The sequence below is a fragment of the Crotalus tigris genome, unplaced genomic scaffold, assembly GCF_016545835.1.
Source record: "Crotalus tigris isolate CLP2741 ecotype Arizona unplaced genomic scaffold, ASM1654583v1 scf7180000023637.1517150, whole genome shotgun sequence".
NCBI classification, from domain to species: domain Eukaryota; kingdom Metazoa; phylum Chordata; class Lepidosauria; order Squamata; family Viperidae; genus Crotalus; species Crotalus tigris.
In genome coordinates, this window is record NW_024100094.1 from 464124 (window position 1) to 487314 (window position 23191).

The window sequence follows — 23191 nt, forward strand, 5'->3', positions numbered from 1 at the left end:
CACAAAAGGCACTATGGCAGCCGAAGGGTGGTCCGAGCGGGCGCGGAAGCTGCTGAAGCAGATGAATTCCTTTCACGGAGCAGGTACGACCGCGGGCTTTCCCTGTGAGCAGATTTCTACAGGATTTAGCCACCGGAGCGCATATAGACACGCCCAAGCAGATTTAAAACCAGCGTTTAGACTCCTTTCCGTCTTAAACGTCCCGGAACAGGATTGAAATTCAACCGCTAGAAACGCAGAAAGCTTCAGCCCAAAAGGTAAGCCTAGGCGAGCTTGCCCTCGTAAGGGCCATGTTTCATTATCTGCAGCTCTACTATGGGGAGAGACCCAAATAACGGGAACGTATAAAAAGGTAACTTCCACTTCCTTTAAAAGCGCGGAAGAAATCAATGAGAAACGGAGTTTATTCCTTTTTTTTTTTTTTTTGCTTAGCTTCACCTCGTTGTGCAAATCGCACCACAAATCGCACCACAAGCTGTTTGAAGGTGCTTCATGATTGGAGGTTTTTAAGAAGAGACTGGACAAGTCATTTGTCTGAAATGGTAGGGTCTCCTGCTTGGGCAGGAGGGGGTTGGACTAGAAGACCTCGAAGGGTCCTTCCAGCTCTATTCTGTTTGTATTGTATGGCTTGCGGCTGTCAGTTCTTCAAAGACCTCTATGCAAACAGCAAGAAAAATTAGCATTCTCTTATGATTTAATTATTTCCAGTACAGAAAGCCGAGAGTAGGAATAAATGGACAGTTTTTGCAAACATTGGGATTGATGCTTTTCAGCGCCTTCCTAAAAGATCTGGAATGAAGGCACACTCGGAAATGGATCCGTTTGCTGGTATCTTAAGATTGTTGTTGTTTTTTTAAGAAAATGACAATGAAAAGTTCTTTGCAAACAGGGAAACGGACATCAAATGGCAAACATGATTTAAGATAAGTCATGTAAAAGCAATGGGGCAAAAGGCTTAATTTTATGTGTTCTGATTGAAACTGAGATGATGTTCAGGAAAGAAAATGGGAATATAGTGAATTGGGTGGATGAAGATGCCAACTGAATTGTGGCAGTTGCTCTGAAAAGGCAAGTTCTATATAACTTGGATAAGTAGGAAATGAATTTAAAAAATCAGATACTGTAATGACTTTTCACAAATTTGTACAGTGATGTCGCATAATATCCTTATTCAGGTTTTGATCACTTCACCTTAACAAGTTGTAGGTTTTGGAAAAGTATAGAAAAGAAAATGAATTGCTTGAAAAATTGGATAAATCCATCAGTAAAGTTATCTGTGACAACTAATCGTGTAGGTACAGTGGGGCAAAAAAGTATTTAGTCAGCCACCAATTGTGCAAGTTCTCCCACTTAAAAAGATGAGAGAGGCCTGTAATTGTCATCATAGGTAGACCTCAACTATGAGAGACAAAATGAGAGAACAAATCCAGACAATCACATTGTTTGATTTGGAAAGAATTTATTTGCAAATTATGGTGGAAAATAAGTATGTGGTCACCTATAAACAAGCAAGATTTCTGGCTCTCACAGACCTGTAACTTCTTCTTTAAGAGGCTCCTCTGTCCTCCACTCATTACCTGTATTAATGGCACTTGTTTGAACTTGTTATCAGTATAAAAGACACCTGTCCACAACCTCAAACAGTCACACTCCAAACTCCACTTTGGTGAAGACCAAAGAGTTGTCGAAGGACACCAGAAACAAAATTGTAGACCTGCACCAGGCTGGGAAGATCTTTTTAAGTGGGAGAACTTGCACAATTGGTGGCTGAGTAAATACTTTTTTGCCCCACTGTAAATATTAATAATAAAGGGCTTTTCAGTACTGGTTGTTTGCATGCTGCTTGTGACCGTCACATGGTCACCTATTTACCTCTAAAAGAAGAAAACATTGGTCTGGGTTTTTTTCCCTCAGGCTGTATGACTCTTATTAATCCTTTCCTCATAACGATTTTGCTGTAAGTTTTGTTACAACAAAAGCTACTTTCTCTACAACATCTTTGGGTTTGTACAAGTAGTCCTTGGCTCACGAGCACAATTGAGTCCAAAATTTCTGTTGCTAAACAAGACATTTGTTAAAGTAATCTCTCCCCCATTTTATAATCTTTCTTGCCAGTGAATCACTGCAGTTGTTAGGTGATCGTTTTCCAAGGAAGCATTTTGGCAGATTTGACTTATTTGTAGAAACTAGTTCTTAACTGCAATAGATTGATTTGGGTTGATTTCTTTGCAGATTCTTCCAAGGTACTGTGTTTGCCATTTATGGTTGCTGGACAACAAGTAGGGTATGTCCCACCGGCTGTAGCCAAATGTCTCCATCAGCACCCAACTGTTTTCTCAGTATCTCAAGAAGATAAAGCCCCTCCACGAGTGGAACTTAACAAACAACTGACTTCTTGTGACCAGAGGACAGCTGCTGTACAAAGGGTGCTCAAGGAGCTGGAAGCACAGCAAACTTTCCCTTGTTTAAAAGGATGGAGAGATGAGGTAAGAGGATTTGGCACAACCAAGCAAAAGAAAGGGGACTCTCTTCCATTTCTGACTATAGAGGAGATGTGGGCAAGAAATATCCAGTTTTTCCCTTCTGAATAACAGCTTAGAACAGTGGTTCTCAACCTGTGGGTCGGGACCCCATTTGGGGTCGAACGACCATTTCACAGGGGTCGCCAAACAAGTCTGTCCACCATTTTCCCCTCCTTTTCTTTGACCATGCCCCTGGCACTCGGTGATGTATAAGTGGTTGGGGGTCACCACAACATGGGGAACTGTATTATGGGGTCGCTGCATTAGAAAGGTTGAGAACCACTGGCTTAGAAGGACAACGGTGCAGTGGGGTGCAAAACCAGAGCTATTCACTAATAAAAACATGCCTCTGTTTCAGATGTACAATGTAATGCCCTATTTTTGTGACACACCTTTCTTCAGCATGGAACGTGCTGCAACACGTGAGTTTGAAATTTAAAAATCTTGGCACTGCTTTGCTATATAGGCAAGACCTGACTTGTGCAAAAGCAAATAATAATGCCAATGAGTGTGATTTTTAAAATTATCTTAGAAAAGAGAGCCAGAGTGGTGTGTTAGTTAATGTGTTGTACTAGGGGCAGAGAGGCCAAGATTCTAGTTCACCCACAGTGATGGAAATTCATTAGGTAACTTTGGGCTAATCATTTTTTGTTTATCCTACCTTACTGGGCTGTTATTATGAGGAAAACTAGAATGGTGCACTACATATGCCGCTCTGAACTCCTGTACAAAATATGGGATTTAAATCTAGCAAAACTGTTTTAAGCTGCAGAGACATGGAATTAAGCCTCAGCCAAAGAACTTATGGCATTCCTGTATTTCAGTAAAGTAATTTAGATAATACCTTAGTGAAGAAACAGTGAGGAAATGTGGCTTCCTTGCTGATATTCTTTTAAATGTGCGCATTGACAGTTGTTTAAATACTGTAAATACTCCATTTGTTTCAGAAACCATTTCATTATTAAGGTGTCCCATGATCAGGTATATAAAATAAATCTCTTGAGTTTATTTATCACCAATTCTAAAGGAAAAATGATATTTTCTTCCTGTTTCCCAACCCCAAAATAGGAATGAACATTCTACGAATCCTGCAATTACATTTTGCTCCAATATTGCTTCCTGAATAACCAGTATATAATTTTATAGGCCTTTGAAGCCAAATTTTATAATTTTATTTTAAAACAGATGGCATAGTTTGGACATAAAGGGTAGATCAGTATCCCTTTAAATTGTTAGGATGGTTACAATAAAGCATGTCAAAATCACTGCACACCAAAAAAAAAAAAAAAAAAAAAAGACCTAAGCTGACACTAATTTTCCTTTTCTGTGAAAAATCAGATTTCTTCTTCACCAATAGTATGCTATGAAAAAAAACTGCTTGTGCCAAGCATTCCTCTTCCATAAAATGCAACAATTAAAAGTGTCAAGCTTCCATCAGTGTATAGGAAGCTAAACACAGGCAAATCACTTCAGAAGAGATTATAGTAATTCATTTTCTGCATTGGAGTTAACCACAATATAGTCTCTTCAATGCAAAATTCTGATTATTGAAAGTTTGGGACTGGTTTTAAGGTATTTTTAATGGACCGCCAATCCTGATCAACTTTAGCAGCTCTAGAGAAATAAATAAGAGTTTGAACGCGTAAGAATTCTTCAAATATTGCACTGTGAATCTTTACAGAATTGTGCTTATGAATCATCCTTGCTGTTCATTTAATATCCTATTTTCTTGTCAATATTCCCCAACGTATGGTATTTTAAAACAATAGTGTTATGAAGGCTTAAGCAGATGAAATTACCCAAAATCAGAACATGTGGTGCAAAGGTAGGTGTTTGGTTTAAGGCAGCAAGAAGTGTTGCCTAAATTCATTTCTGATTTATTTCTCTTGATCCAGCATTATTGGGAGTGAAGTGCTATGGTGCCCACCTGAATGGCTATACTTGGCGAAAAGGTGAAATGCACATGTGGCTGGCCCGTAGGGCCTTGAACAAACCCACATATCCTGGCTTATTGGATAATTTGGTAAGAGACAAAATAGGATGACAAATAGAATATCTCATCTGAAAGTAGGATTAGCTAACAGCTATCTAATACTCTTATCGGTCCAATACAATCAGAGAAATAACTTAATGAGCTTGGGCAGGCCACAGTATTGGGCTGAATGCCCAAAATACAAAAAAGTCTTTATTATTTATACAAAATTATAATTTCAGCGTGAACCATTTTTCTTAGCAATGTGAATAGGGAAATTCTTCTTGCCAACATTGTTACAGGTTAAAAGCATATGTGCTAGTCCTCGATCTACAATAAGGACCAGAATTCCCATTGCTAAGCAAGGCAATTAAGAGAGTTGCACCCAATTTTATGACCTTTTTTTGCCATGATAAGCCAACAACTGCAGTTAAATACACAGTAATTAAGGAAATCTGGATTCCCCCATTGACTTTGCTTGTCAGAAGCCAGTTGGGAAGGTCGCAAATGGTGATCACATGACCCCAGGACACTGCAACTGTTATAAATTCATGCCGATTATCAAGCACCCAACTTTAGATCATGTGACTTTGGGCATGCTGCAATAGTTATAAGTGAAAGGACCAATCATAAATCACTTTTTTCAGTGCCATTGTAACTTTGAATGGTTACTAAATAAATGGTTGTTAAGTCAGGAACTGTGTGTAAAAGCTCCAAAGAAGTCTTGAAGCCATCTAGTTTGCCAACTCCAAAATTATTCGTGTTTCATGGACAGAAAAGATCCTTCTTAAATACCCAAAATAGTTAATGTTGGCTGCTTCCCTTATGGTAAACCACAATTTAGGTTTTTGGGTTTTGTTGTTTTTTGGCTAGGCTGCAGGTGGCATTTCATCAGAGCTGGGTGTCAGAGAGACACTAATAAAAGAGTGCCAAGAAGAGGCTTGCATTCCTGCTTCACTTGCTACATTATCCAAATCCGTTGGAACTGTCAGGTAATGCAGAAAGTTCTAAAATCCAAGATACATTGTAGTGCAGCAGTATTTATGTTTATGTTGTGTGTATATTTACATATCTATGTCCCTTGAAGTTGACATCAAGGGAACACAACTGTATTTATAGCCAGTAATTTCTCGTTCTATATATATTTGATATATTCTATATCAATTTTCTTTCTTGCTATATATTCCAGCTGAATCGTGAAAACAAATATGTCAAATATGGAAGCAGTATTAATATGTAGAATTTCCAGACCAGATTGCCTTAATGTAGCACACAGCATTTATCTATTAAGCATATATGGACCTTTAAATGTGACTCCTAATTTCATAGGAATCCAGGAAGTAGTATATAAAGATGAGCTCTTCTGGAAGAGATCACTTCCTCTGTAACTCTAGTCAGTGTTACTCCACATGAGAACATACCCGAACATTCTCTACACAAGTCACTGGTGCTATTGAATTATTCTCCCTCTTCTCCTGTCCCAGCTACACATATGAAGGGTCAGATGGAGGCATCTATCCTGAATGCCAATTTGTATTTGACCTGGAGCTGCCTGAAGAATTTGTGCCCCAAGTGGGAGATGGAGAAGTGCAAGAATTCTATCTTTGGTCACTTGATAAGGTTCGTGGGTGCTACGTTGCTTACCAATAAAGGTTGCCCTTTTTGAACAATAAAAGATAGCACTGACGAGGCCCACCCCGCAAGCAATTTTCTTTGTTGTTCCCATTTGTAATGATGAGTCTCTCTCTCTCTCTTTGGAAAGCCCAATGAGAACTGATTACACATTACAGAGCCTATACCATTTGGTGGCATATTTCAAACCAGAGATGGTAGGGCTGCAGCTCTCCTGTGGTTTCCTAGCTTGTTATTATAGTGTTTAACTTTATTTGGAATGATAGAGGAAACGTTATTAGCACGCATTCTCATTAATTCTGTGCTATGGTAGTCCGTCTAGGCACGACATTAGGAATACTAACTGCCATTTCTACTTTATATGTTCCTTGTAAATCTTCTTATGCAGGTGAGAGAGGCCATTGGATCTTCAGATTTCAAGCCCAACTGTGCAATGGTAGCACTGGATTTTCTGATAAGACATAGTTACATTCAACCTGATCAAGGTAGGCGTCAGCAATGTAGAGTCAAAGTAAACAAATGAACTAGGGGGAGAAAATGACAAAGAGAGGCTTCTTTGTAGAAACACATTTGAAGGACAGTGAGTACCATGCATACAGAGTTTTCCTCTGCTTCTCTCTTTTCAGAACCCCATTATGTAGAATTGGTGGAAGGGCTTCACCAGAGCCTTTGAAAAGCCAAGGGCTGCCTGTTGAAATGATATAGGGGTTTTTCCTGTGTTTTCTTTTTGCTAAGCCAAGACCGGCACCTCAAATGGAAAGCTCAAGGACAGAGACTACAAGATCCTGGTCAGCGCTACAATTATTGCCTCTTTGTACCTATTTGTGGAAAGCTTGTAAACTCAAGGGTTTACTGTACCACATTTATGCATAATGAACGTTGGAAATGCTTAATGGTCACAAGAGCACCAAGTATATTATTCATTTTCCACATGCTTCAGCCGTGTAAAATCCTCTTTTGTCCATTTGAACGTTTAATAAAAAGTCAACCAAAAGAACATTCCGAAAGTTGGATGGCGGGGAGTAAGGGGAGACAGCAGCAAAATACTGTACAATAGGTGCTTCTTACAAAGTTCAGTCTGACTCATTGAAACGAGTGAGCATTGTTTTGTGCAATGTTTCCCGGTACGACTCTGAGGCTACAGCGCCGTAAGAGCTGCCACGCGCACCAAGGCCAGACCCTCGTACCCGAGTTGGGGCCTAAGAGAGAAGGAAAAATAAAATCACATTGAGCCACCCAAATAAGACAATGCATTGTAACAGAAGGGGGGAAAAAACTACATCACAAATCTACTCTTTGCCCTATTTTGTAAGATGCCATATTTTCTCTAGACCATCATCACAACCACACCATCAACTCCTTGTGGAAACAATTCAGTTCTTGCTCCCAATTTCTATTTTTTAACTATTACATTTCCCAGCTATAAACAGAAATTTTCTTTTTTACAGACAGTGTAATATATGGGACAGAAGAATCCCACGGCAATTATGCATATAAATTGATGTAACAAAACTCTAATGCTATGCAATAAAACTCAAGAGACTCCCTTTATGCAAAGCCAGTATATAATAAGAGAAAGTATCTGGAGAAGCTGAACGCCCTTCCAGAATACAAAATTTATTTTTTTACATATAGATCAATCTGAAAAATTACCTCAATAGGGGTTACAATACCCTGTTTCTTGCGACCCAAACCGCTGCCCTCTTTCCAACCCATGGCCTGTAGCATGCGGCTGCCAATGTTGTCGCTTCCGAGTCCGTCTCGTGTTGGTTGTTCAAAATCCCTGTTGCAAATGGGGGAGGGGAGGAAGTAAAGAATTAAGACAATCCTGCTCTCTTCTGCCAATCGAGACCAAAGAAAACAGCCCAAAGGACACTTTGTTAAGAAAAGCGGCTTCTTCTAAAAATGTAACACGTAGCGTAAAACTTACACTGTGGCTGGGGTCACAGCTGAATACTTTCTTTTCTTGGGTTCTGGTGGCTCAGGAACCCCATATTTTTCCCTTCGCTCAGCTGCACGATCTCGATACTTCATCTGGTAACAGTGATGAAGGGACAGTGTTAGCTGATGAGATGCTTCCTATATAACGTTCCCTTGTATTGCCCCCCCCCCAATTATCTGTTCCATCTGTTGTACCTCCATGTCATTCTTTTCAAGAGCCTCAAGCTCTTGCTCTGACAAATGTGCCCGTCGGTGAATCTCCAAATTTTGCTGCAGGAGAGAAAAAGAACAAGGATGAAGGGTTGAAAGTAGAATCGAAACATGCTCTGGAAAGCCATGTTGCTCCTAAGATATATAATCATTTCTGTGTCTGCAGTATTATGTTTATATTTCAGCTTAATACTTTATAACTGAAGCACCAAAGGCAATAAGCATCTTGCAAATTAATGACAGCAAATTAAAAATGTATAGATATAAAAAACTATATAGGTGAAACTGGAACAAACATTTTCAGATTGCATCTAAACCTTACTAAAGGAACCAAAAACTCAACAAAGAATGCTTTCTGGGCATCTTTGAAACTATTTCAGAATACGGTTAGAATTAGGCTGAATCTTTGGAGCTTAATTAAGATTCTGCTGCAAAATTCTGAAGCAAACCTTTTGGGAACTTTGTTGGCCAATCTCACCTTGTCTAGATAGATTTGTCTGTACTCTTAACAAGACAGAGTAACAATGATTTGACTTTTCTTGCTGCTTTTGGCCAGGATAAAACTGAAGCAGAGGATTTGGGGTTTAGATAGTCAACTTCAAACCAATGCTTCCCCTCTTTCCTACCTAAGATCTAGATTTTAGATCTTCTTCATTAGAGACTTTGGCACAAACCGAAATAATACCTACTGGGCCAACAATTGGCTAAGTAACTAGTTGAAAACAATAGTTGCCTTTATTCAGATATAAAGGTTGAATCTATATCACATGTTATTACAATTCCCTGTTATATAGCTAACAGGAATCAGAACTCCTATTTCCCATTGTCAGTAATTTCGCTTGCTCTTAACAATTACAAGATTATACCCAGTGCTTTTTTTGTAAGAAAAAAGGTGCCAGAACTCACATGTTGTTAATCTTTTATTTACCTTTCTCATGTAGTCAATCACTGTACACATACCCACATGTCAGTTGGGTAACAAAACATAACGGTCATCGCCCGCAGTTGGCACTCAGCGCATGACCACATGACCAATCACAAGCCGAGCAGTGCCCCAAGCCAAGGAGCCAGACAAAGTATGCATGCATTGGACTTGACACACAAGCAGCCCACATGCACCATTTTAATGATTTTGCCACCGACCTGCTACGCTCAACAGGGCGATTCAAGTCCATGTGGACCAAACATCAAATTTTCAAAAGTTACTTTTAAAATTTGGAAAATCTGTAAAAAAAAAAAAAAAAAGTGCCGGAACTCTATTCCGGTGAGTTCTATGACAAAAAAAAGCACTGATTATATCTCTCCTATGTGATCAATTCTCAGAAACATTTATGAAAATTGCAATATTCTTATTGATAGTCTCTTTCACAATATTAATTGTTCAGGTTTTTAATGTAATTATTATTATTATGTTTGCATTTGTTGCAATTTGCTTTTTAGAATTGGTCTTCGATGACAAATAATACAATTAAATAATTCAGAACAATAACAGTCTGTTCAACATGTTGACAAGAACAAAGTTGTTTTCTAACAATTGATAGTCTGGGAACAGTGAGGTTTTGGTGGAACCGGCATGGTCCAAGTATTAAAGCTCTGCCTACAAAGAACTAGAATCATCAAAAAATTCCATGGCCTCTAATCCAAATAGTCCAATTAGCTGCTATTGTCGATTGTACTGAAAATGATAGGCTGCTGTCAGCTGCATACCTTATGTAAGCCCGAGAGCTGCTGGTGACGAATAAGTGCCTCCTTGCTGGGAAACTGTCTGCGACAAAGCAGACAAGCCAGTTTGTGCCAATCAGTTAATTTCTCCTCCCGATCAGCTGCTTTCTCTTGCTCCTCTTCACTGTCGCTTTCACCACTGTATGCAGCCACTAAGCCTCGTGGTGGACTCTGCAAGGGGGAGGGGGGAAGGGTTACATGCCATACTCAGAACTATTACCATAATCCATTGCAACCTTTTTCAATGTAGTGTTCCCTGAGTGAGTTAATTCCCATAATCCCCACTGTTCTGGATCATCTCAGAAATAGCTTTTGACACTGAGAGTTCTTGTGTTCAAGACTTCCCGTGATACATACATAATAGTATTTCTTATACCTCAATGTATTAGACATCAGCAAGATTTATACGATCGCTACACTTTCATCCGTTCTGGTCGCTCAGAGCGCAACCCAGAAAGTTTAAATTTCAGAGAAAGTCGAGAGAAGAGGCTTACCAGCCTGTCATCGCCCGTAAGCTTGGACAAATCCATGGTAGTGTGTTGCCTCTCAGCCAGTGCTCCCTAAGAACACACAAAGGAAAGCAGGGAAGTATTTAATCATTTTTCTTAATGAAAATACATTTTTTTTCTACTCGGCAGTCAAAACGGTCTCTCATACTACACAAGGAAGTCATTCGGGATGTTGCAGAATGATGAACGTTAACTCAAGTATAACTCCTCCTCCTCCATCTCTGCACAATTGTATTTTTTTAAAAGCATACAAAATACCACATTGCAACAGCAATTGTATAATATATATTTACTTTAACGCTGAAATAATAACCAATATAGTTCTTTATTAGTTAACGAGGGCTGATGAATCTGTGTTCATACCTTTATTAACTACAGGTAGTCCTCGACTTACAAACAGTTCATTTAGTGACCATTCGAAATTACAATGGCATTGAAAAAAGTGACTTGTGATTGTTTTTCACAACCACTGCAGCATCCCCATGATCACGTGATCAACCTTCAGATGCTTGGCAACCGACTCAGATTTATGACGTTTGCCGTGTCCCTGGGTCATGCAACCACCTTTACGGCCTTCTGACAAGCGAGAGCAACGGGGAAGCCGGATTCACTTAACAACCATATTACTAACTTAATAACTGCAGTGATTTGCTTAACAAATTGTGCAAGAAAAGTCGTAAAAATGTGGCAAAACTCATTTAACGATGGTTTCGCTTAGCAACAATAATCTGGGGTTCAATTGTGGTTGTAAGTCGAGGACTATCTGTATCAGATTGTTTTGTTTAAATTGTCAAAAATGAGCTACAGGTATATTCCTGATTTAATGGTGCGCTCCCCACAAATTGTACCTTTTTCTCAAGAATAGCATAGCCAGCGTCAGCTGTGGCTGATTCCCGCCTTTCATCCTCTCGTATGGAGGAGATTGGCTGAAAGCTGTTTTTGAAGTTCTCCTTCTGTTTATTGAGGCTGCGGGCCCAGCGTTCCATGTCCTTTGCAATCTGGAGGACAGTCCATAAAAAGGAAGAAAAAGTATAGGGGGGAAAAGGAAAAAAAAACAAGGAGAAATGAGCTCTCGTTTCACACTGAGAAGATACACTGTCCTCGAAAGAGCAGGAACGTTAAGAAGACTGAAAAAGCAACGCTAAATTTCTGTCAAAAGGGCTCCAGAGAGAACTGCCTTTCCCCTCTCCCTCCCCATGGGAGGGAAATGCTCTTCCATTATGGGATGCCTTGCTGCTATTTCCAGTATTGTGGGATATATTTTCCTGCTTTGAAAAAAATTTAAAATTCTTCCCTGTGCAGCAGTTCCTCAGTCTGGAGAGAAATACCCTCTGAGGAAAGCAGAGCCCCCTAACTAGTCCCAGACAGAATTATAACTATGCCGGCTTGTCAGAACATTCTAAAGGGTCTTCAGAGGTGAAACACTTAGAATTCAAAGGCAGGGGAAGAGAGACAGCTTGAGGAAAAAGGGTGGTCAGCTCACCTGCTGGGCTGTTTTTGTCTTATGCTTCTCCTTTTTCTCTTTTCCCTCTTTGCCGCTGCCACCTCCTGAACCGCTACCATCCTTGTGGCTGTCAGCCGCTTGGTCTGAGGCTGGGATGTAAGTGCATCTCTCGCTTTCCCAGTACAGATACTGCTGCGTCTGAGCATTGTAGTAATACTGGCAAGAAACATTGACATAGCACATCTTTGGATAACTGCAGCACACTGTGCACTTGGAGAGCTATCGTAGTGCTACAAGATGAGTCAAACTGTCAGCTCATTGTTCTTATCTCTTTGCCCTATGCAGAAAGTAACAAAGTCTGCCCCAAAGACAGACAACTCACCTGGGAATTAGGATCATAGTAAAGCCCAGTGAGAGGATCGTAATAGTAGCCAGAACTTTCATCATACTGATACGTGGAGACATCTGGGACAGCTAGGGGCCAGAAAAAGAGAAAGCAATGAGGAAAAAGCAGCCACACAGCCTAAGAGTTGGCAATCTACTCTGTTCTCCACTCCTAATGGGCTCCCTGTTCCCAAGAAGATTGGAATGTATATCAATCCTCCCTCCCTCCATCACTCACGGTACTGTGTGTAAGGTTCCTGTCCAGCAGAGCCGGCTGACAAACTGGAAGTGCTGGTGGACATGCCAGGAGTTGTACTGGAGAGCTGGGCAGCATTAGGCACATCAGGCTTCAATACAGCTGGTGAGACTATAGTGTACGACTGAAAACGGGAGAGAGAGAGAGAGAGAGAGAGAGAAAATCAGTAGGTGTGTAGATTATGAAATCTTCTTTAATACATGCATTTAACCACTCCAATTATACCTGAGCAACAGCATTTCCTTGGGCTGGACTTGCCCCTTCAGAGCCCCCGCTGGCCTGGTACCCGGCTGGTCCAGCTGCGTTCTGGGTGGTACGAGGGAAAGTTGGTAGGGCAGGCATTGGATCAATACCTGGCACACCGGGTTCCTGTGATGCCTCAGCTATTTTGCAAGGAAAGAGGCAGGGAGGCAAAGTAGCCAGTCAGTCAGGAGGTACAAAGCATCCTACAGGTCAGAAAGGAGTATGAGGCAGAGGAGCTTACCTGCTACTGACCCCTCCCCCTGGGTCTTGTCTGCCTTCCCAGCAGCTGCTGTCCCAGAGGTGCCAGACTGGGATCCTTTCAGGTATCCCCCCTGGGAGTACGCTGTGCCTTCCTGAGCACCGTAAGGTTCGTCATGCTGGTAATAACCATAATCTACAGACTGCTCGTCCTGGGCAGCCCAGGAGGCCTCTCGGCCCTGCGATGCCTATTTGGAAGACCAATCAAGAGGAAATCTGTTACTAAGGCAGGGCAGTAATTATACTTCTTTCCCACACAGCAATAAAAAAAGAAAGATTCAAATTGTTAAACATTAAGAGGTTTTCTTCTTTTTAAAAGATAATTATTTTACAGACAGCGCTATGCTTTTAATGTAAAATTATATATTTTTAGCTTGTTCCCCCATAATTGGCGGCAGCAATTCACTGTGTATCACTGCATTTCTGCTGCTGTATGGGATATACCTATATGTTCCCCCTCTTGCCCAGAAGTGCTCTAAGAAGTCAGAATATTTTCCAGAGTATGTTTGAGAAGAGAAGAAAAAAAATCCCCCCCCCCTCCTCTGTGTCCAAAACCTGTTCAATCTTCTTTCCCTTCTCTTCCTTCAATCAGTTACCTGTGAGATAGCCCACTGCGCAGCTGCAATGGCAGTGCTGGCTACCGAAGCAGCGCTAATGCGGTTTCCATCTGATGAACTTAGGTCCCTGCAAAGGGATGAAGAATTTTTAAATGTTATTGTATTCAACTTGTACCCACCCAAACTCAATGACTCGAGCATTCCTGCACAAACAGAAGACTCAGTTCTTAGGCAAATGACTTTTTACAAACCGTTTGGAGCCTTTTGCAAATTCCACATTAATTGTCTTGCCATCAATGTTTAGTGGTGGATGGAGGGCCTGAAGGATCTGCAGCAACTGAGCTGCCTCCTGAGAGACAAAAGGAGAAGAAATTAAAAAAACCCTAAAAAATAAACATACAATTTGCTTAATATGATGTTAAATGTGCTATAGTGACGAATTGGGAATACGCAAATTCAACTTTCCACTCGACTACATAGTATCCCTGGGTATCTCTGATCCCTCGGTCTCAAGCCAACCTATTTTACAGCACTGTTTTCCATCTGCCTAAAGAAACATGAATCCTACTGGCATTTAGTCTTAGCAATTTCTTTAAGTGTCCTTGAGGCTGCAACTCAGAGGACAACAAAATGTTATTAATCCCGACCTCCATTCTCCATCCCGCACTACAGATAATTCTATAGCAAAAACAGTACTCAATGCACAAAAGATTTTGGATTGTGCTCCAAGGTTGTGTTTTGTTCTTCAATATTTAAGTATTAGTATGCTTACTTTTCCATAAACTGCAAAACCTGACACTGACATAATTTAGTCTATATTAGTTTTCTGTCTTTTTCTGTTTTTAACCCAGTAGAAGGGAGGGAAATAATGCCTTGAGCCCATAAGATCTTCCACATAGCTTCCCCTTGGCTTTCCTCAGACTAAAAGTTCAATTAAGCTCTGTTTTCTAAGATATTAGATTACTTTCTTAAAGCCCATCATTCTCATGATTTCAACCTCTAAAGCAAAACTGAATTGCTATGTGTGCTATTTGTTGCACTCACCACAATAGTAGAGAGCTGAATGAAAGCAAAACCACGATTGAGCTGTGTCTGCTTGTCTTTAATGACCCGGACATTTGATGAGGAGAGAACTGCATATGGCGCCAAGGCACTTAAGATGGAGTCCATTGTGCTATGTGGATTCAGGTTTCGCAAGATAATGGCTGGCAAATAAGACACAGCATGGTAGTTGGAAGTGTAAACTTGCGAGCACATGTGAATTTTCATCTGAAGGAATTTAAAACGCTGCACAAAAGCCAATTTTAAAATTTTGGCTTCCTTTTTTAATGATGATAATAAATAAAATATATATACTGCCCGACTTCTAGGACTCTGGCCCTCATGGCTATAAATGAAACTTTACTCTCATTTTATCTGTTAAAACTCAATATGAAGACAAAGCAAATCCAAATTTAAAAGCTTAAACAACACTCTCCTGGCTTTTGTTTACATGTGGCAGTGGCAGATTCACAGTTTAAATTCTGATATACGCTGCCATTGCTGTCTGGCTGTTTCGTTTTGATAACAGCTTCTGATGGACAACAAACAATTATTCAAGTCAGGAGGACACCTTTTTTCATTTCAGATACTTGACTATGACTGGTTCCCTTTCTCAGCAATAGCAATGAAACAGTAGCAGAGCAGAATAGTATTCAATTGTAGACAATTTTTCCCCCTTCTCAGTTTTTACTGCTATTGCAACTATCTTCTTTTTCTCTTGGAGGGAAAAAAAATCTCTCTTATCAAATAACAAGCTGTGGTATATTTTCCCTTAATAGAAGGAAAGGGGACTTCCGGTTTTGCATCGCAGTGAGATGGACGCAGGAAGGCAGAGCTCTGCCTTCCGTGCCCAATTTCGCCTTGCTGGGAGCCCTAAAAAGAGCCTAAAGTTGCCCTGAAGAGATGATGAAGAAGGAGGGGTGTCTCGTCGATCACAGAAAGATGGTAGGCTTTCCGTTCGATCTGAGAAAAACTCTCCAAACCAGCAGGGAAAAGACTGGCTACATTCCTATAGCCACCAATAGCTGCTGACAATCGAAGAAAAGCACCAATTAACACATCGTAAACAGCATGTATGGAACTGGATGAGAGTATTGATCCTTTCTTTACTATTTTACAACTGAATTTCTTGGGAAAGGCTCCCAAGAAGCTAAAAACCTCCGAATGTGAATGGAAACAGCATTTTAATTTCTATGGGGAACAGAAATACACAGTATTGAAGTAACATAAAGCTACAGTTTTGAAATTTGAGAACTGAGATAATTGTTAAGATTTTCTGTTTGGAAAAAACATTGAGGTGAAATATAAGAAATCAATCCTTTGTCTTAAGAGTAGAAAATGGATTTTGAATGTCATGTAGTGGTGGCTGGCTTTGAGTACAGCACTATAACTAGCTTCCTTGATGCTTGGTGACTCCTAGCTTAAGGGAGAACAGCTGGCAATAAAGGAAAATATTTTGGCATACTTATCACCCTGACCTTTTTGGACTATAAACACCTACTGAGCTTGGACTTTAAATCTCAAGAGCTAGTGGGAGAGAAAGAAAAATTTGACCTTTGATTACGTCTAGCTGGGAAGACTTTTGAGCTGTTTTCAGGGAGGTTGAATACTTTGAACATTTTGAACATTGTGGATTATAACCTTGCCTGACTGACAATTTTTGGATGCCTGAGATAAAGGTTCACTTTAAAATATTGCTTTTGGGACTGGACCTATATTCTGGAATTTATTGGATTATAAAGGCTACATATAAATCCAGAAAGCTAGAGGAAACTTTGTTCTACTCTTACTGAGACTGGTGAGATTAGAGGATCTCCAGGAATGATGCCTCAAGAAAAAACAAACTTTTCAGAAGGCCATATACTCTACACTACAACTAATTCACCAAGCAATTGTTGCATTCAAAGAGGACATTAAAAAAACTGTAATGAAGCTAAAAATAATTTAGATAATATAAATGAGCAAATCTCCAAATTGAATCTACAACTAGAAAGTTCCCAGACAACGACTACAAAGTATGAACAAATAAACCAGAAATCGGAAGATGAAGCAGAGGAAATGGATCTAGAAAAGATGAAAGAAGGGAAATATAAACTACCATACACAAATAAAACACTGCAAGATTTACCCATAACAATGAAAATGCAAAAGACTCTTTACCCTTTAAGTCTGCAAGATGCACTTGATGACAAGGAAGAAGATTTTGGTGAATGGAACACAGAGCTGTCAGGGGAAATGTTACAATTTGGGAGACAAAAAAATGAGGGAGAAGGAAAGTAAGAGTTGCTTAAGGAACATAAATGGGCGGAATTTTCCCCAAAAATACCCTACTTAAATTGTTTTTTTCATGCCAAGCAACTTTCATAAAAATAGAAAGAAAATTCCTGGGCAATCTGATTGTCTTGGCTTGGAAAACTACTTGGCAACGAAAGAAAGTGAGAGTTAGAGTTAAAAAAATAGAAGATTTGACCTATTAGAGGAGCATTATGTTTAAATAATTGTTTGAATAGGATTAAAAGAATGGATGACCCTTAGATAGAATTAGACTTTTATAATGAAAAATATGGTTTAGAATTAAAATAGTATTTTTTTCTTTTCTTTTGATATGGGAAATATGAAAATAAGAGGATTGGTATGAATAGAATTTTTAGCTATATAAATGTAATTAATATTGAGAAAATCATAACTGACAGAGATACTTTAAATATTGATGGGAAATCAAACTTTAACAAGAGCACGAAAAACAAGATACTGATTTATGAATTGATATTATTTGTATAATATTAATAAAATATGAAGATGTTTATATCTAACTTTGTATACATCAATAGTATCAAGTATTGTAATTGTATGAGGGGGAAGAAAGGAGGATCAGAGGGAAAATACTGGATTTTTATATTTTTATAAATCTATTTTTATAATAGATTTATATTGAAGAAATTAATGTTACATATGTGAATCCAGACATGTTGTTTACTAAGCTTTAAAGATTGTAATTCTTAAAAATTAATAAAACTTTTTTTAAAGAAAAAAAGAGAGAAGGAAAGAAGATAACAGTAATAAAATAGCTGACCAATAGCTATAGCATGTGCAGGTTTGTGTGTGTGTTTTCAGCTCCCTGCAGTAACATATTTCTCCATTATTTTCATAAACCATCTTCATTTTGCAAAGAATGTTTTTCTGTTTTTCTATATTTCCTGTTTCCACTTTATAAATTCTCAATTATCCATTTCAAATCAATGATAACACCATGTCCTGCTATCAGATTACTTTCAAAAAGAGTTGACATAATTCATTCCAACTGCAGGATCTACTTTTGCAGGGACTTTCTTTAGTATAAGATTTCAACACCTACTATAAAACATCTACACATTAGCACATTTCCCCCTATTTGCCAATCAAGCTTACCAATCTGGGCTCACTTTCTAGAGCTAGGAGTTACATTTAAAACTACACCAATTAAACCAGCCAATTTATATTTTATAGCCAAGCGGGGCCTGCCACCTGACTTCTAAGCCTGCCCACAAAAATTCAACTATGTAAAATGTTATGGAGCCTTCTTCAGAAGCTTTGATGTTTTTCAATCAATCAATCAGTGAGTAAACCTAATTAATAAATCTCAACCCTCTCATCTATAACAATTAACAGTTTCATGTGAGAACACCATCAAAATTGAATGACGTTATTGTTGTTATATATCAAATTCTATACTCACTGTCGTTAGCATTCTCTGTACATGGTTCAGACAGGGGGGCCACAGGCTGAGTGGAAAGAGTTGCTGACACCTGGTATGGCTGTGGGAGAGGCAGAAGGCCTTGGCTGAGTTCACGCCCTGATAATGCCACTAGTTGATCTAAGCGACCGCCAGGGGGTAGTTTCTGCTCAGCTTCTGTTGCAAAACGAAGGGTGATAAAATGGGGAATAAGAGTAGTTTTTACAAGCACAAACAGAGCTAAAAGAACTGAGTTATTAATCTTACCAGATCTGGGAATGCCACACTTGAAACACTTCTCTCTGCGCTTGAAATTCTGAACTCCACACTGTTGGGGGGGGGGGGAGATAAGACTTCATCTTTATTTTCAAATAAATGTCACCCACTGAACACTCTTCTATAAAAATGTTTTCCTATCAGGATATGTTCCTTATTGCAAAATCACAAATACAAGTGGCTCTCCTTATCCAAGGACTTGATATCTGTGGTTTCATATAATTACAGTTGGAAAATACACAACCTGACCTTGGTGTCCATAATGTTCTATCTCTCACATCCCAGTTTTTTTTTCCATGATTTTGTGTTATTTCATGCTTACAAAGACAAGTTTCTGCAAGTCTAAAGTAGTTCTTTGTTATCAACAGATAATCTATTGGAATGAAATCTCTGTGAATGAAAGCCACTGTACCTGCTAGTACTATCCCTTAATGTGTGATTTAATTTTTTGTCCTGGTGGTTGTGATGGAAAAGCTTTGAAAAATATTCAATATAACCTTGGAAAATAATCCCTTTGTCCTATTTATGCATCAGTCTTTGCTCATAAAGTCAAGATTCCTAAACTTCTCTGAACCTTTTATTTTCTTGTTGGTGGTGCAATCTTTGACAAAAACATTTGCAATCCTTCTTTTAGAAAAATATTGAGGAAAAAACACTTTAATCCTTATTTTAGAAGCAAAAACTATTCAAGATAAGCAAGAGGGCTGAACTTATCCTGAGCCTTCATTATAGAAACAGGGAGGTGTTGCTTCTGCCTTTGATTAATATTCAACATTTACCCCTTGCAACTGGAAAAAGTCATAGCCATTGTTCTAAGTACACCAGGCCACGGCTGAGCTCACCAGTCTTGTTCCTCTAGCAGGACCACATCCTTCACACGGCAGTCCTGACCCACCACTCTCAGTACCACATCACAGAATACTTCTACATACTGATTCAAAAAAGCAGATACCTTGCTGCAGAGCCAATCCTCGTTGATCTTGGGTTTAGGGTCACTGTAGTGCATGGAGACCTTCTGACCAAGGATGGTGAGTGAATGCTGCAGGGAGAGAAACACCCCAATGAGACTCTGAAGTGGAAGGAGGGAGAAGGTGCCCATCACTGCCGCAGCAGAAAGAAGGAGAGGTTCAAACCCTTCAGCTGAATGGATGAGGGTGAGGGAGGGAAGGGAGCATAGGCTGAGAGAGTTTTGGAACTTGTCTATTTGGCTAGTGCACACCTAATCTGGCCGACACCTGTTTCTACCCAAGGCACTGGGACGTCCGGTTGTTGTGATGGAGGGAGAGTGTGTTGGAGAGAGAAAGAGAGAAAGATGAAGAAAAGGAGAAACAGACAGGAGAAATGCAGCCGTGCTGTGAGATACCACTATACAACACCTCTAGACCACTAGAATAACCTTTGTTGACCTTCTGGCCCCCAGCTAGCAACATTTCCCTTTACTTCTCTTCTCCCAACCCAGTGCCATTACGCCCCCACAATGGGCATCTTTCCCTACCCGCTCCCTCATTCAGTATAAATCTCTGCTGCAGTAGTGTCACGTTCCAGTTTAAGGGCATGCTTGGAGGAAAACTCAATCTCCTTTGAAAATGAAAACTTTTGGGAGAGCTTAAATAAGATTTTAAATTATGCACACATCCCTAGATGTTCAATGCTAGACTTCTATTCTGCTCTACCGTACACCACACCCCAATTTCACTGTCTGCTGTCACTCTATATTTCCTAAACTCAACTTTTGGTGAAGTCGTCAAAACATTCTATGGGCATATAATCCAGGAGGACCAGAACGCTAAGCCAGACCACTTTCCAAAACCAACTTCTAAAAGGCCTAATTGACTAGAACCTCTTTCTGGTAAATGCAAGAACCTTGCCTATCTCTTGCCCACTGCCAACCTTCAGACAGAAACACTGCCACACACAGTTTACAGTCTGTGCTTAAAAGGAAACCCTCACGGTTGTCTCTCATCCCAATTTTTCCGCATCCCTCCCACATCCAGAGCAACATGTATCATCTCAGCCATGCTTGGGGCTACACATCAGCTCCCACTGGGGATGCACACATGTGGCCCAACTATATTGTCAACGCAAGAAAACAGGAAGAAAAGGAAATGGCAAAGGTTTCTACCATAGCTGCATAAACCCCGGGAAACCCAGTCAGGGCTAGGATTGCATTTTCATCCACATTATGGTCGCTTGGAAATAAGAGTAGTTTTAAACTAGTCAGAACAGACAGTTTGGGTCTTAAAAACCTGGCATGTCACATCATCTCTACTGTAAACCTACAGTGCTAAAGAGAACATAGGGTCTTAGACAGAGGGGCTGTCAAGAGACAGCTGCTGTGATAAAGAAGAAAAAAAAACCTTCCTAGGGAAGTTTCCATTTTAAACTTGCACTCCTATCATAATATCTGACAGATTATGGAGAAAAAGACATCCACTGACAGGTGGCCAGCTTCAATTATCTACTGTTCAGCTACAGCTATAAACTGCCAGAGTCACACTGAGCATGCATATTTCCAGAGCAGGAGAACACAGACAGGACTCATGATTTCCCAAGCCCCTATTTCTTACTGCTAGGAATTCCCACAATCCCCTTAATGTGGATCACCATCTAGGTTCCCCTGCTCAACCTGTCAGATCCCGCTGTCATCCCCATGGTGGAAATTAAATCCAGGTCTGACTTGCTGCCTGAATTTTTTTTAATGTCACTTCAAAACCCTGTTTTCTTGAACCCCCTTTTTTTTTCAGGTCACGAGTAGACCTCAGAAGTCAAACACCCAGTTCCCAATACTCTGTTTGATTCCTGGAATTGTAAACAAGGCAAGATAGCTGACTTTCAGTTCTAGCTGCTCTTCCTAATCCCAGTTCAGTGATTTCCTAAGGGGAAAGCATTTAGGATTTGTCACATGAACCAGGTGTTCAGATTGGTCATTAACAGTAGCAGTACTTGTGGGTTTCAAGTGCAGCAAAGCAACCTGATTGGCTTCCATCCATCGTGTAGCGTCCTGCAAGTGATTAAACTCGACGAAGGCGAAGCCCCGGCTCTGACCTGGAGGACAGCATTCAGATACAGACGCAGTGTGTTAGTCAACAGATCCAGCCAACATCACGCACCCCTGTTGCTGTACCAAATGGGGCAAGGGCAGGGCGCAGGGGAGAAAATAAGGTAGAGTGGGAAGGCACAGAAAAGGCACCCTAGTTGCAAAATGGAGTGCTGCAGACTCAAATGCTGGCCACCAGCATCTCATGATCATTCCAGTAAGGTATTTTTGATGGACAGATGCTATTCACTGCTACTCAAACCATAGAATTGTTTATTTTTCCCAGAACTGAGAAGAGAATTGTGATGTCCCACTTCCAGGTCAAGGCTTATCTAGCCTGTATTTCCAAAAGGATAAGGACAAGAGAGAGAATATTGTTGAAGAGATCTAGTTCTAGCACTAATAGAGTCAATTATCTAAAAGAATCTATGCAGGAGGATACATATGGCACTTGTCCTATTGACTTTGCTGTTTAGCTTTAGGAAATGTTTAAAAAAAAAACCCCACATAACAGGACAGGACCAAGATAAAATGCTGCAGTCTGCTGAACTTGGTTCTGAAAGAATTGATTTTAATTCCAGCTTAACATTCATTTGATGACTCTGTCAGTCACTCTTTCAATCTTATTGGTCCATCTGTCCAACAGAAACAAGAATAGTCCCTTTCTAGTGCAATAAAGAATGATAAATGTTGCTTGCATAAATGTAACAAATTCACGTGCCTACATTGAGAGAAGTTTATTAAAATTCCAAAGAGGCATCGTTTTCCACTTTTTTTCCTTAGCAGCACTAGAATTAAGATAAAACATTTAAAGGGAAACCAAACTGACATAGGTAAGACCAGTCGACTAAATGGGAACGTTCAAGAGACTACATTTTTTGCAGGGGGGGGGGGCGTTCTTTCTCAAAGTCTGCAATTCCAGTCTTTGTGAAAATGTAAAATTCATTTTGCATTGTAATTTTCTCCTCTTAGCCTCTAGTTGCCCATAGAAGCAGGGTGCCTTTCTGTACCCTCCGTCTTGCTGTATCTGCCAGTCCACTTCAGGCCTTGAACAATAAGGGCAGATATGGAGGGCTATAATCAAAAACATAAACCTTGCTTTAAAATAAAAGGGGGGGGGGTGAGAAAAGAAAGATACACAGCCCTATCTCAGGGCCTGCAACTGTGTGTGATAGGTAGGGAATAACCTTGGCAAGAAGAAGTGTACTTACCTGCTTGATTAAACAACTTACTTTATTCCCAGAACAGCCCTACATCATTTTGTTTTGGAGCAAACTAAAGAGATCTCTTTTTATACTTGCTTATACCGTACCCATCCAACTTGTGGGCAACCTGTCTTCCTTAATGTAGGCTGGTGCTATTTATGGTCTATTAAACTTAGCAAGTTCACTAATCAAGTACTGTATTCACACGGGTGCTTGACAATCTCCTATCCCATCACAAAAAAAGGCAGAAAAAAAGCCAGTTTTCTTACA

The 23191-nt window shown here is 39.9% G+C and overlaps 2 protein-coding genes across 3 annotated transcripts in view; one reads left to right on the forward strand and one right to left on the reverse strand.

Annotated features, from left to right (window-relative positions):
* On the forward strand, positions 1 to 7123 carry LOC120297577 (nudix hydrolase 20, chloroplastic-like). Of its 2 annotated transcripts, none has more exons than XM_039320359.1 (8): positions 1 to 83; positions 2233 to 2486; positions 2881 to 2944; positions 4418 to 4545; positions 5368 to 5486; positions 5979 to 6114; positions 6515 to 6611; positions 6753 to 7123. In XM_039320359.1, the coding sequence occupies exons 1-8, from the start codon at positions 14 to 16 to the stop codon at positions 6797 to 6799; spliced, it is 915 nt and encodes a 304-aa protein (XP_039176293.1). In that variant the 5' UTR covers positions 1 to 13; the 3' UTR covers positions 6800 to 7123. The 2 variants fall into 2 exon arrangements, with proteins under 2 accessions (XP_039176293.1, XP_039176294.1); XM_039320360.1 differs by having other exon boundaries at positions 4 to 257.
* The window catches only part of RBM10 (RNA binding motif protein 10), a 25356-nt gene continuing 9236 nt past the window's right edge, over positions 7072 to 23191 (reverse strand). Inside the window, exons 6-24 of the mRNA XM_039320358.1 lie at positions 21651 to 21724; positions 19632 to 19718; positions 18671 to 18731; positions 18407 to 18580; positions 14695 to 14855; positions 13902 to 13999; positions 13690 to 13777; positions 13077 to 13281; positions 12818 to 12975; positions 12575 to 12716; positions 12335 to 12426; positions 11992 to 12168; positions 11357 to 11506; positions 10494 to 10559; positions 9985 to 10170; positions 8263 to 8337; positions 8057 to 8160; positions 7780 to 7909; positions 7072 to 7325 (exon numbers count right to left, since the gene is read on the reverse strand). Of these exons, the coding sequence (XP_039176292.1) occupies positions 7200 to 7325; positions 7780 to 7909; positions 8057 to 8160; positions 8263 to 8337; positions 9985 to 10170; positions 10494 to 10559; positions 11357 to 11506; positions 11992 to 12168; positions 12335 to 12426; positions 12575 to 12716; positions 12818 to 12975; positions 13077 to 13281; positions 13690 to 13777; positions 13902 to 13999; positions 14695 to 14855; positions 18407 to 18580; positions 18671 to 18731; positions 19632 to 19718; positions 21651 to 21724 (2354 nt within the window). The 3' untranslated portion in view covers positions 7072 to 7199. The remainder of the gene's footprint in view (positions 7326 to 7779; positions 7910 to 8056; positions 8161 to 8262; positions 8338 to 9984; positions 10171 to 10493; positions 10560 to 11356; positions 11507 to 11991; positions 12169 to 12334; positions 12427 to 12574; positions 12717 to 12817; positions 12976 to 13076; positions 13282 to 13689; positions 13778 to 13901; positions 14000 to 14694; positions 14856 to 18406; positions 18581 to 18670; positions 18732 to 19631; positions 19719 to 21650; positions 21725 to 23191) is intronic.

Bases quoted from the DNA above. Each gene is read 5' to 3' on its own strand.
- LOC120297577 (XM_039320359.1), top strand. From the start codon at position 14: ATGGCAGCCGAAGGGTGGTCCGAGCGGGCGCGGAAGCTGCTGAAGCAG. The intron at 2,487-2,880 runs GTAAGAGGATTT...CCTCTGTTTCAG, and splicing joins TAAAAGGATGGAGAGATGAG to ATGTACAATGTAATGCCCTA. The intron at 6,115-6,514 runs GTTCGTGGGTGC...CTTCTTATGCAG, and splicing joins ATCTTTGGTCACTTGATAAG to GTGAGAGAGGCCATTGGATC.